The 12,891-nt window shown below is 43.4% G+C and overlaps 1 protein-coding gene across 7 annotated transcripts in view; it reads right to left on the bottom strand.

Annotated features, from left to right (window-relative positions):
- CFAP251 (cilia and flagella associated protein 251) overlaps positions 1–11,052 on the bottom strand; it is a 62,997-nt gene extending 51,945 nt beyond the window's left edge. For 3 of the 7 annotated variants that reach the window (XR_008993619.1, XM_057491462.1, XM_057491461.1), the window contains exons 1-5: positions 10,968–11,052; positions 9,385–9,965; positions 8,324–8,716; positions 3,628–3,768; positions 2,633–2,742 (exon numbers count right to left, since the gene is read on the bottom strand). Coding sequence is in view for 6 of the 7 variants with exons in the window: in XM_057491462.1 (XP_057347445.1) it covers positions 2,633–2,742; positions 3,628–3,768; positions 8,324–8,716; positions 9,385–9,945 (1,205 nt within the window). In the remaining variant the exon portion in view is untranslated. Of the gene's footprint in view, positions 1–2,632; positions 2,743–3,627; positions 3,769–8,323; positions 8,717–9,384; positions 9,966–10,877 lie in introns of all 7 variants that reach the window. The other 4 variants (XM_057491459.1, XM_036929469.2, XM_057491460.1 and 1 more) reach the window with 2 other exon arrangements.
- Between the last annotated feature and the right edge of the window lie 1,839 nt (positions 11,053–12,891).

Raw genomic sequence — 12,891 nt, 5'->3', positions numbered from 1 at the left:
TGTTAATTTCAAATAAGCTTTACTATATAACTTAAAAAGAAATCACTACTAGAGTCACCCTCTGTCTATTGGGAGAAACAGCTTTATAGACAAGAAAACAGCAAAGAATAAACACTTTGTAAGGGGCCAGCTCTGCTTGTGGAGAAGGACTATCAGCAACAGCTTTAGAGCAGAGACACACTGAGGGACCCATTCTTGCAGGCTTTGGATTTCCCATTGCAGGAGATAATAACCTTCCGCCATGTGTAAGCAGAACGTCCCGTTCCTTGTAGCTGAAAGCATGTAACAGCTACAAATGACTGCTAGGCATGCAGATGGGAAATTTCACTTTCTGGGGTAACCGTTGGTACAGCTATGATGTGAGGTGTGTTCCCTGTGACACAGGCTGCATTGGCAAGGAGCAGCCTCTGAAGGGTGGCAAGCAGGGGAGCAACACAATCAGATTTGGCGTTTGGGAAATGATCACACTCAAAATGCTGTGGAGAAAAACCACATGATGATACATGATGATATCCATATATGTGTAGTTAAAACAACAGCAAATGTTCTGAAAGGAAACATACCAAACAGCCTCTAGGAAGAAGACTAGGACTGGAATGGTAGTAAAAGGAGACTTAAGCTTTGCTTTGAATTAAAATGTATTAAGACAATTTTTTAAAAATCAACAGATGAATGGATAAGCAAAATCAGTACATCTGTGCAATGAATCTTAAAAACCATAAAAAGGAGTGAAGCACTGACACACACTACAACACGGGAGAACTTTAAAAACATGACTCTGAGTGATAGAAGCCACCACAAAAAGCCACATATTATGGAATTCCACTGACACAAAATGTTCAGAATGGGCAAATCCATAGAGACAAAAAGCAGATCAGAGGCTACCAGGGGCTAGGGGAGGGGGAATGGGGAGCTCATCAGTACAGGATTTCTTTTGGGGGTGATGAAAATGTTCTAGAAATAATGGTGATGGCTGCACAACATTGTGAATGTAATTAATGCCACTGAATTATACATTTTTAAACAGTTAAAATGGGCAGTTTTATGTTATATGCTTTATTACAATAAAAATAATCAATGTCACAGAGGCTGGGTTGAAGAGTGAATCCACAGGGAGGGAGACCAGGCAGGGGGCTGCTATGAGAGCCCAGGCTGCAGAGGTGGGCAGGGCTGCAGGGACAGGGTCAGAAGTCCTTTGGGAGGTAGATGCCTCAGGACTGTGGACATTTTAGCAGGAGATGCCATGGGACATATGGGAGAATGTCCTCCAGCAGTTTCCTCATCAGTAAATAGAGGAAACCCTGAGATGGTTGTGTTCTCACGTCCTAGATCTGGTCCTGGCTGGAGAACAATACCAACAGCATCCTCATCATCTCAGGCCACAGTTAAGGAATGGCCAGAGGAAACTGAGCCTGAGTAGAGTCTGAGAAGGAATAGACAGCAAGCAGGATGAGAACCAGGGGGACATGGTAGCTGAGAAGCCAAGAGAAGAGAGGGTACCAAATGCCACTGAGGTCAGGTAAGATGAGGACCAGGTAACATGGCCTATGGAGGTCTCCGGTCACCTGGGGGGAATAGTTCCTGTGTCCTAGAACATTCAACATAACTTTCAGAACACTCAAGAACACTGAACGTAACTTCTTCCTATTCTTGCCCACCTGGACCCATTCAACCCCACAGCCCTACACTCTTACACACCCAACCAGGGCCTTGCCCATGAATCTAGCACCACTCTCTGCCTCTAGGACCTCGAGTTAAGAAAGAAAACTCATCTGTAAGCTCTATCATGGGCCAGGTACTGTTCTCTACTGTCTTCAGAATAATCCTGTAAGGTTGTGTTATGGGTTGAATTGTGCCCCCTCAAAACTCATGTCCGCTCAGAACCTGAGAATGTGACCTTATATGGAAATAGGGTCTTTGCAGATGTAGTTAGTTAAGATGCAATCAGACTGGATTAGGGTGGGCCCTAAATTCAATGACTGGTGTTCTTACAGAAGAAAAGACACAAAGGCAGATGAGGAAAATGCCACAATGCCACGGGCAGATGAAAGCAGAGACTGGAGTGATTAGTCTACTAGCTACCAAGGACGGCCGGCAGCCCCCAGAAGCTAGGAGAGGAGTGTGGGACAGATGCACCACCAGAACCACAGAAGGAGCCAACCCTGCAGACACCCTGATTTCAGACTTCTTGCCTTGTGAACTGCGAGAGAACAAATTCCTGTTATTTTAAGCCACCCAGCTTATAATAATTTCTTATAGCAGCCCAAGGAAATCAAAACAGTAGGTATGATTAGCCTCTTGTTTTTTTTGCAGAAGGAAGTCACGTAACTTCTCTGGGTCTCCAAGCTGGGTTAGTGTGAGTTAGCCTCCCTCAGCCCACTCTGCTCTGGGACACTGTGAACCCAGTTTCTAGGCTTAAATAGCAAACAATTGTAAAGGGGAAATTTATCAAGGTAATGTCACTCCATCAGGCCTCAAGGCAACAAGACAACCAGCCTTCCCTGGCAACCTCAACCCTCACCCTGCATCACTGGCATCTGCACCCCAGACCTGCACTTCTCATTTTTTGCTGGTTGCAAGGGCAGACATTCCATAAAAATTAGGGGGGAAAAAGTGACTGCACCAAACCTACCCTGTGAAAGAGTCCCAGATAATTATCAGGCAGCTGGGCCCTTTGTCGGCAGTGGCGATCCATCGCCTGTCTTCGCTGACGCAGAAGCAGGAGATCACATTAGGGTGGCCCTGCAGAAATGAAGAGAAAATGCTACATCAGGGATGCAGCCCAGTCTTGGCACCAGCAGGAATGGCTGGGCCCCCAAGAGAGAACTGAACTCCTCTTCCAGGCTCGTCAGGCTGAAAATCCTCCTGACAGCCTTCCCTGGTGTTTCTCCAGAGCCAGTGGTTTTCCCACTTTCTCTCCTTCAGAACATCTGAAGGATAAGCTACACCCTCTGCAAGAACAGTAGCTTCCTAGGGGTCTAGGCATGTACCCGACTCTGAACCAGGGTTGAGAATAAATGTCAGGGTTGTCCCCCACCACTGTTCCCCTTGAACCTCCCTGCTGCCTCACCTCCCTAAAACAGGGATCACATCAGGTCACTGAGCAGGACAACTGACCTGCTTAGTAATTTCAAGTCAGGGACCTACATGTAACACCCAACTTCACCATTAGCTAGTGCAGTCTTGGGCAAGTCAGTTATATCACTCCAAGACTCAGTTTCTTTTTCTGTAAAATGGAGATATTAACACTCACTTCTCATCATGATTATGAGGATCAAAGCCCTTTGAAACCAAGTGTTAATGAATCTGAATCCCTGCTAACGCCCTATGTGTCTCCCCACATTCTATGGCCACATTTTTACAGGAATGTGTAAAAAATACAGGTGTTTTTAATTCTTGTTACTATAAAATGAAAATCAACTTCTGTTTGTAGATTGATTCTGATTAGAATCAGAGAGACAATGAACAATAAAATGTGTTTCTAAAGACAGGATTTGCCATAGTTCAGAAGAGAGGTAGGAAAACATGATAGTGGTATAATGAGGTCAGCCCTTAAAATAAAAGACAACATGCTATATGCAAGTTAAAAACAATCTTTTCTGCTTGTGGTAAGAAAAATCTGCATACCTGAAGATGATGCTGATTATTCTTGAAAACATTGTAGATGACTGCAGTGTGAGCACAGACATACAGAAGAACTCTCTGGTTTTTGTCTCCAATATAGTAAACAGGAAGAGAACTGTTCCACCCGAATGACCAAGTTTGGGTCTGGAAGACAAAGGTGAAACCAGGAGACATCAGTGTGCCGAGCCCAGAGCTGTGAGGCCAGGCGCTCCTGGCAGGAGTCCTTTGTGGAGAAGCATTTCGCATCACCAGTCCAATGAAGAGAAATCACTTTAAGATAAAGTCCTCAACACATGCTACGATGTGGATGACCTTGAAAACATGATGCTAAGTGAAATAAGCCAGACACAAAGGCCAATAGAGTATGATCCACCTGTATGAAAAGTCCAGAACGGGCAGATCTGTAGAGACAGAGAGTAGTTTAGTGGTTGCTGGGAGCTGGGGGAGGTGGAATGAGTGACTGCTGGTGGGTATGAAGCTCTTTCTGGGGTGATGAAAAATGGTCTGGAATTAGACAGTGGTGATGGTTGCACAACCTTGTGACTGTGTTAAAAAACAACAATGAATTGTACACTTTAAAGGGGTAAATTTTATGAGGATGTGGAGAAACTGGAACCCTTGTGTGCTCTGGATGGGAATGCGAAATGGTGGAGCTGCTACGCAACACAGTACAGAAGGTCCTGAAAGTTGAAAATGACCCAGCAATTACACTTCTGGGCATATCCCAAAAAGAATTGAAAGCAGGGTCTCAGAGAGAGATATTTGTGTACCTGTGTTCACAGCAGCATATATGACAGTAGCCAAAAGGTAGAGACAACCCAAGCATCCATCGACAGATGAATGGATAAACGCAAGGTGAATATTATTCAGCCTTTAAAAGGAAGGAGATTCTGCCACACATTGCAAGATGGATGAACTTCGATGACATTAGGTAAGTGAAATACAGTCACAAAAAGGCAAATACTGTATGACTCCAAGTACATGAGGTACCTAGAGGAGTCAAATTCATAGAGACAGACAGTAGAGTGGTGGGTGGGAGCCCAGGGCTGGGGTCACTTAATGGTTAGAGAGTTTTGGTTTTGCAAGATGAGTTCTGGGGACTGGTTGCACAGAAGTGTGAATGTGCCTAACACTGCTGATCTATACACTTATAAATGGTTAAGATGGCAAATTCTACTTTATGTGTTTTTTACAATTAAAAATGTGAATTTTACAATATGTAAATTATAACTCTATTTAAAAAAAAGTTTTTAACCGTAAAGAGAAACAACCTCCTATTCTCTCACTTTCCAGAACCTAGACCTAGCTCAAGACCAGACACACAGTGAGCACGTAATGTTGTGAAATTCAGTTTACTTCATGCAAATCCATAGCATGGACAAGTTATAATAAAGTCACTAAAAAACTTAGTAAGACAGGCAATTATCGAGCAGAGGTATCTGGTCCTTACATGCCATTTTCCTTGGAAGGATGAAGTATAGAAAGACAAAATTCCATATTGCCAGAATAAATCCAAAATAAAAAATTTATGAAGTGAAATTTATTTATGTACATTTTTGTGTTCAAGGTCTTTTTAAAAATTACAGATAAACTGTGGTCCATTCACACAATGGAATAATACTCAACAATTAAGAAGTGAGCAGGCAAGCCATGAAAAGACATGGAGGAACCTTAAATGCACATCACTAAGTGAAAGAAGTCAGCAAGAAAAGGCTACATACTGTATGATTCCAACCACGTGACATTCTGGGAAGGCAACACCATGCAGACAATAAGAAAAATCAGGGCTTGCCAGGGGCTGGGGGAGTAGGTAGGGTTAGAGTTAGGGATGACTGGGGAGTGGGGCACAGGATTCTTAGGGCAGTGAGATGATGCTGTGTGATGCCACGCTGGTAGATACATGGTTTCACATATTTGTCAAGTCCCAGAGACTGTACAATATGAGTGAACTCAAAGGCAAACAACAGACCTGTTAATAATAACATATCAATATTGCTGCATCAATTATAACAAGTGTACTATACTAATACAACGTATTTAAAAGAAGGGGAAACTAGAGGTGGAAGAGGCACAAGGGAGTATACAGGAAGTGTACTTTTCACTCAGTTTTTCTATAAAGCTAAAACTGCTCAAAAAAATAAAGTTCATTTAAAAAATTCACTAAGGCCAATTAATTGAAGGTGGTAGAGGTAGAGTGTTTAAAGAGATGGCTAACTGATTAGTTACTAAAAATCAGTGAATTATATTGGAGTATAGAAATGAAATCTGCTGTTGCCTTTCTTATCTCTGACCAACACTTCCAAGGTTAAATGGATTGTGCCCTGTATCTCTCCCGAGATGGACAGCGTGGGCAATGTGGCCCATTTCTCTCTCCTACACTCTTCACTCCCCATTCTCTCCTATTTCCATCTGCTCATTCCCTGTAATTTATATTTATATTTAGGTCTCTTATTGTGTGGGTGTGAGTGATAGAATTACAGAATCATAACTGTCTCAAGCTGCAACTTCTAGGAACAGAACTATTTAATAATTAGCTGGCTCTTAAAAACCAGCTTCTTCAATGAGATTGTTCTCTTTGAAAACTGCTAATCCTAAACGACATTTTTTTAATCTTGGAAATTTATTTTACCATTTAACTAACTAGTTATGAAAAGAAAATATTCCTAACTAGACTCCTAACTCGAGGTAAAACAACCTTTCTGACTCAAAACCAGGCTGAGTTGACTGAGTCGTCACAGAACGTCCTTACTCAAGAAGCTTCACGTTAACTGAAGTCTCATAGTATGAATATTGTATTTTGTGCCAGATTTAACATTCATGGTGAATGATCATAGAGATAGCCACCTCTTGCATCAATCTTTTTTTTTAATATGGTGATCTTGGAAACAAAACTTTATTGTCAAAACCCAATTTTGCTGAATTTGATCGTCATAAGATTCCCTCTCATAAATGTGTGATACCTTGTTTCTTGGCTGGAGATGATATCTATGGTATGCCTATTTACTATGAGCACTGTGAGTTATTAGAGGCCTTTGGAATAAGGCAGGACACCCCAGAGGAAAAGGAGGGTGCCGCATGCACAGGGATTGCTGGAGGAGCACACTCACTTGAAGCATCATTGGTGACAGCCAGAAATTGGAAGCAACGTAAATGGCCATCAATAGGGGAAAAGGTGAATTTAAAATAAGGAAGGGAATCTACATGCACTGATATAGAAAATCCTCTGAGATGTATTAAGTGAAAAAACATTTTGCAGAAATACAGAATATCTCACTGGCAAAAAAATACCCTAAAACTAAACGTATGTCATGTGCACATACATAACATGTTTGCACACAGATAACATGTTTGTTATGCACAGGAAAAGCTTTGGAAAGATAAATAGTTATGCCAAACTGCAACAGCAGCCACTCAGAGAAAGGGGATTAGGGTGGGAGTGTGTAAAAGAAGAGCAATCTTTGCTTTTGCTGAATTTTTTTTATGAAGAGCACTCATTAATTTTAGCAAAAAACCAACAACAAAGGTGAAAAGAAAGGGGAAAGAAAGAATGTGTGCCCAAAGAACTAAACAAATCTACAAAGGGAGATGGCCTAGGACAGTTTGGTTCTGAGGTGAGCCCAAGGCTAGCAGGAGACCCAAACCTGGGCAGTGGCTTTTGTCAAGTCCGGACAGCTGGGGCCCAGACACAAAAACCACTTGCTCTCATAAGTGATGTTAACCTGCTTTCTTCTTTGCTGGCTCAACAAGACAAAAGTCTTCTAAGACTCAATTATTCTTTCTTTCAGACTGAGCAGTTGCCAGCTTTAAACTTTAATGCCGCTGCTCAAAGTAGGCCTAAGCTACAGACCAGAGGCTGTCAGTGCCTGCAACTTCCACTAGGCATTTTGTCATCATCATTGCCACCATCATCATCATGTAGTTGTTAACACTTGTCTAACTGCTCACTGTGTGTTAGGAACAACATTAGGTATTTTATATACACTCACTCACAAATCTTCCAAAGGCATGAATCTGCAATGAAAAAGAAAAAAAAAAAGAATCCTAGGAAACAATTTTTGGAAAGTAGCAGATGGAAGAAGGAAAAAAGCCCTCCTCTTCCCTCTCTTAGCAAGTGATCATATTCTTACTCCTCACAGACGGTGCCTCCCTGGAGCACTGTCAGAGGCAGCAAGGACAGGTTCCTTTCGACTACCTAGTACTTTTCACAGTACTTTCACTTTTCCCTACCTTTCACTTTCTGATCCATCTTGGAATGGAGTTTTAGAAGCCTGGAACAGTTTTAGGAGTTTGTAAAGGTGTCAGGACAGTAAGGCAGAAGAAGTGAGGAGAGGGGGTAAAGGGAAGGAGTTGGTGGAATGAGGAGAATATAACAATGTGAGAGAGGAGAGGAGAAAGGAGGAGGGGGAGAGATTGAGGTGGAGTCTCCCACAAAAAGCAGCACCCCATGCAACAGGAAAACCATGTTTGGGACTTCCTGCCTGCTGAGCAACACTGTTGAACCCAGATGCAGTAGTCATGTCCATGCTGCGTCACACATGTCCAGCCAGAGCTCTGAACTGAACAATAAAAGACACAAGTCTCTTAGTAGTTTAAAAAAGGATCTTTCTGGTGGTATTTTTTTTCCCCATATATATAAAACTCCCCTATTTCACAATACTCTCAAAGCTCTGGGGGAAATTAAAAGGCATGTTACACTTACCAAGGGATACACGTTGGCACTGTCATCCTTTTGAAACAAAATGTCCTCAGTGCTGGTGGACACCAGTGAGTCCTCTGGGATCCCTGCTTTGGGCTGGAGTATTTCTTCTTTCTCCTCAATTAAGTATGATATTCTTTTTTCTTGTCTCCTTTCTCCCTTTTCTGAGTCTGAGTCTCTCCTTTCTTGTCCCAATTCGTGTTGGGACAACTGGTCTGTTTTCCCTTCAAGCTCACCTGAGGACTGCCTTTGAGAGCAACTAATCTGTGGTTCCTCAGAACTGGATTGATCCAAATCAAGAAATGCTAATTGTGAGCTCAGGTCTCTTGCAAGCTCACATGTTCCTGAAAGTTTAGATGGTAATGAGTGCTTCAACTTGCCATCACTGTGGGATTTCTTAAAAAAGAAATAAAAGATTATAATTCCAAAAACAGCACGTGCTTCTACATTTCCTCATTTATTTCCCTCTCTATTCCTAATCAGCCAGTCTGTCAGCCTCACATTAGAATTATGAAGTATTTTTATATGGAGGCTGGGGTATTTTGTACTTAAATAACATGAATGATGAGTGTGCCAGGTTAATTCTTGGCCTACTAGCAGACCTACAACATCAAAGTCACTCTTCTAAGTGGCACTGGTGGTCTCCAAAAGATAGTTAGTCACAGAGAGTCACTGCTCCTTGGACCAGAGCTGAGTTCTACAGAGTCTGTGGGAAGCCTACGTTGCTTCCTCACACTAACTCTATTCTAAGATAAGCACACTCCAGCTAAGCGCTTTAAGTAAGTCAGGTCTAGCATACACCTCCTCCAGGAAGCTTTCCCTGATCATCCTCCAAGCTGACTTAAGTCATCCCTTTCTTTTTAAATCTCCTATGCATCTCTAAATCACTACACATAACATATTGCTTTATAATGTTCTATTATGGGTCTGCCTCCTTACACACCCTAGAGCTCCTTAAGAGAATGCATTATATAGTATTTGGTTTTATATCCCCACAGCCTGGTGTATAGTAACTATTCAATTACTGATTTTGAATAAATGAATGAATTACAATTATTACTCACTGGGATAGTTCCTGACAACACTGCCTGGGAATCAGTCAGTGTCAGTCTCTCCAAACTGATCATGGACTTGGTTATTTCTTGGGGTTCTGTTGTGGTTTCTTCCTGTATTCCTGCAGCCACCACCTCCTGTGAGGCTCCAGGCTTTTCCTCCATTTCTCCTCCGACAGTCTCCTCTTCCTCTTCCACATCTGCTTCCCCCTCTACCTCCCCCTCCCCTTCTTCCTCTTTCTGCCTCTCCTCCTCCGTCTCCCTTTTCTCCCCCTCCTCCCCCTCTTCCTCCTCCCATTCCTCCTCCTCCTTTTCCTCCTCTGCCTCCTCCTCTTTCTCCACCCCTTCTTCCTGCTCTTTCTCCGCTTCTCCTTCCTCTTCCTCCACCCCATCCCCGACTTCTCCTTCCCACAATTCCCCCTCCTCCTGAGACTCTCTCCATGCTAATGTGTCATCTTCTTTTGATTCCTGTTGCATGTTTTTTGCCTCTTTATAATCTGGATTTTTCTCTTCTTCCATTTCTGTTTCTTCATCTTCTGTTTCTTCTAGTGGGTTTTCCTCTGCATCTGACATTCTTCTCTTTGGAGTTTTCTCTAGAGAAATTTTGACCATGATAATTAGCAGCACCCTGTTTCTCATTTTGATCTCCTAGAGCACTAGCCTACTGATGGAGTGTGCAATACCAACTCTGGTTCCTTTCCACGGAAATAAAAAGAATGCCCTTTTCCCAGGAAAACCTGTCCCACATGTTAAAAATGTTGATCTTGGGGTCTCTTGCTTTCCTAACTTTAGAACTCTCTCATTTTAAATACATTCATATTCCTACAGGGAGCAAAATGATAACCCAGACATTAGCAACTATTATAATAATATGAATAAGGGAAGCAGCAGTGTGGCTTAGTGGTTAAAAGTGTGGGCTTTACAGTCAGCCTCTCCTAGCATTGAATTCCTGCTCCACCACTCACTCGCTCTGAGAACTTGGGCAAGTCACCTTACCCCTCAGGGTCTAGATTTGCTCACAGGCAGAATAAAAATGATAACCCTCAACTCTGGACTGTGTGAAGATTAGATGAGATGACGTTAAGTAAAATGCTCAACACAGTTGCAGCACAGAGTGCTTGAGAAATAATAGCAATTGCTTAGAAAGTTTAAAACTTATTCTCTCATTTGTTCCTACAACAAGCTTAAAAAGAGTTTCTCGAGACTGAGACTGAACGACTTAGGCAAGATCACACAGCTGGAAGCAGCCCTCTCTGACGTTCAGTTCCTCAGCAGTATTCCTAAAAAATTACAGCTATGATTGCAAGCCGAGAGCCCTCAACACAGAACCCGCTCCGACCGACAAACTCTGCCAGTAGGCCACAGTTCAGGGGTCGAGAAAAGGGCAGCAGGTGTGTAGGCCTGCGGGGCGCCACGCCCAGACCCGGCCCTCCCTCAGCTCCGGGCTCCCCGAGGCCGCCCAGGCCCAGCGGGGGTAGGGTGAGAGCTCCCCGCCCCCGACTCACGGCGTGCGCCCTCCCTGGTCCTCAGAGGCCGGGGTTGTCCCGCCGCCTACATCCCCCCGGGCCTCCAGCCACCGCAGCTTTCTCTGTCACCTGCTCCCTAGTTACGGTTGCCACCCAAGCCTCATCCCGTGGTAACCGCCGCAGCTGCGGGCGGCGAGTCGTAAAGCAAGAGCGCTTAACGGTGGTCACGTGCCCAGGACGCGGCCGCGAGCGGGGTCGGGACGCCCCCTGCAGTCCAGGGAAGAAGCGCCTCGGCGACTCGGGCGGCGAAGTTGGTTTTCCTGGGTCTTGCCTCCTTGTTCTCTCCACTTTTTCCCATGGTGTCATCCATTGAGAAGCTGCACCACCAATACTGGCAGTTTTGACTTTCTGGGCTTGACAAGATTAAGTGAATAAATAGTAAGTTTGATAAAATTCTCTGCCAAAAGCAAACTAAATTTCCTGGGTTCATGGATGCAGCACATGGCTGTCCTGCACACCGTCTCACCGGGGCACTAGCTGTGTAGAGACTTTTAGCTAGCTGGTATTAAGTATTTCATAAATTACATTATCCTGCTGTTCTTATCACAAAACGGTTCTGCAAAACCAGTTTGGTTAAATTTCTTAGGATCATTCCACTTAAAGTTACTCTCTGCTAGACTCTCAAGAAGCCGTACAAGTGGCCCACCCTGAGGTTTCTTGGGCGAACCTGCAGGGAACCAGTCAAAGGCATTGTTGCAGAAAACTCTTTGCTGCTTTCATTTGAGGAGAATGTGAATGATTCTCCATCTTCCCCACTCACGTGTCCCAATGCTGGCTGATTAATATGCATACATTTCAAATAAACAAACTGGATGATACAAGCCGTTTATTATAGTCTAGGGTTATAAAAGTGATTGAAATACAACTGGGAGTTAGAAGACGATTTAAGCAGCAAACAATGGTAAACAGCATGTCTGTGGCTACAGGGGTAATACATGGTGGATGTAGGGCTAGAGTACAGTTTGCCGGAAGTCAGCCAGCTGAGCTTGAGGACTCATGGCTGGAAGCATACCCCAACACTGACAACTGTCAGGGCAAGCTGGTATGTGTATCCAACCCAAGAAAATCCAGTCCTGAGGAACACGGGCATGCCTCAGCATAATGTGCCAGACCTCCTCTGAAACAGAAAGGGATCTGCAGGAACTTTGGAAATAAATACTGTGATATGGTGAAGAGAGACAGAAGGTAAAAAAGTCACTAGGAACCACTGAAACCCATTTTACCCTATTAAAGAAAGAAAATAAAAGGAGAAAGGAATCAGCATTTTCAAGAAATCAGATCCACACATATTTCAGCAACATCAAGCACACCTTACCAGCTTACAAAACAGTGCTCATCTACTGTTGAGAATTAGGCTTGGGGTTGATTAATGATTATGCACTGAGTCCCCTATACAGAATTTTATTGTTGTTAACAGCCATTTGATCAATAAATATGAGAGATGCCCTCTCCAAAAAAAAAAAAAAAAAAACAGTGCTCATCTGAGAGCATGGCCAGGAAGCTCAATTATAAAAAGCCAAATTAGAAGCTAACTGCTTGTTCTTTTATTCCAGAAGTGAGGGGACCTTGCTGCCCACTGGTAGATTTCAGAAGAGGAAGCCAAAATCACTCTGGGCTACCTGGGGAGCCTCCTGACTCTCCCTTGGCCTTGCAGGTCCAACTGCTGAGGATGTAACTTCTGTATCCCGAGCAGCAATGCTGCAGTACAAATGCAGATGGTGGTGCAGCCTGCATGTTTGGAAACCCCATTCACTGAAGGCTGACATTCCTGAGGGGTTGGTCAAATCTTGACTTCAGCACAACTGTTGGTTTGTTCTGCCCAGTTTTCTATAAAGATATTCTAACTCCCATCTGAGCTTGGTTTGAGAGGTTCATAAGAAATTCATCTGGAGTGATAACATTGTCATTTCAGCACTGTAAAACTGTTTATTTGGGGGAAAAAAATTACTGAAAGAATAGTTTTATCAGCACCTGCCAGAATAACTCCTGCCCA

The sequence above is a fragment of the Manis pentadactyla genome, chromosome 14 (assembly GCF_030020395.1).
Source record: "Manis pentadactyla isolate mManPen7 chromosome 14, mManPen7.hap1, whole genome shotgun sequence".
Classification (NCBI taxonomy): Eukaryota; Metazoa; Chordata; class Mammalia; order Pholidota; family Manidae; genus Manis; species Manis pentadactyla.
This window is presented reverse-complemented; position numbering and strand designations above follow the sequence as displayed.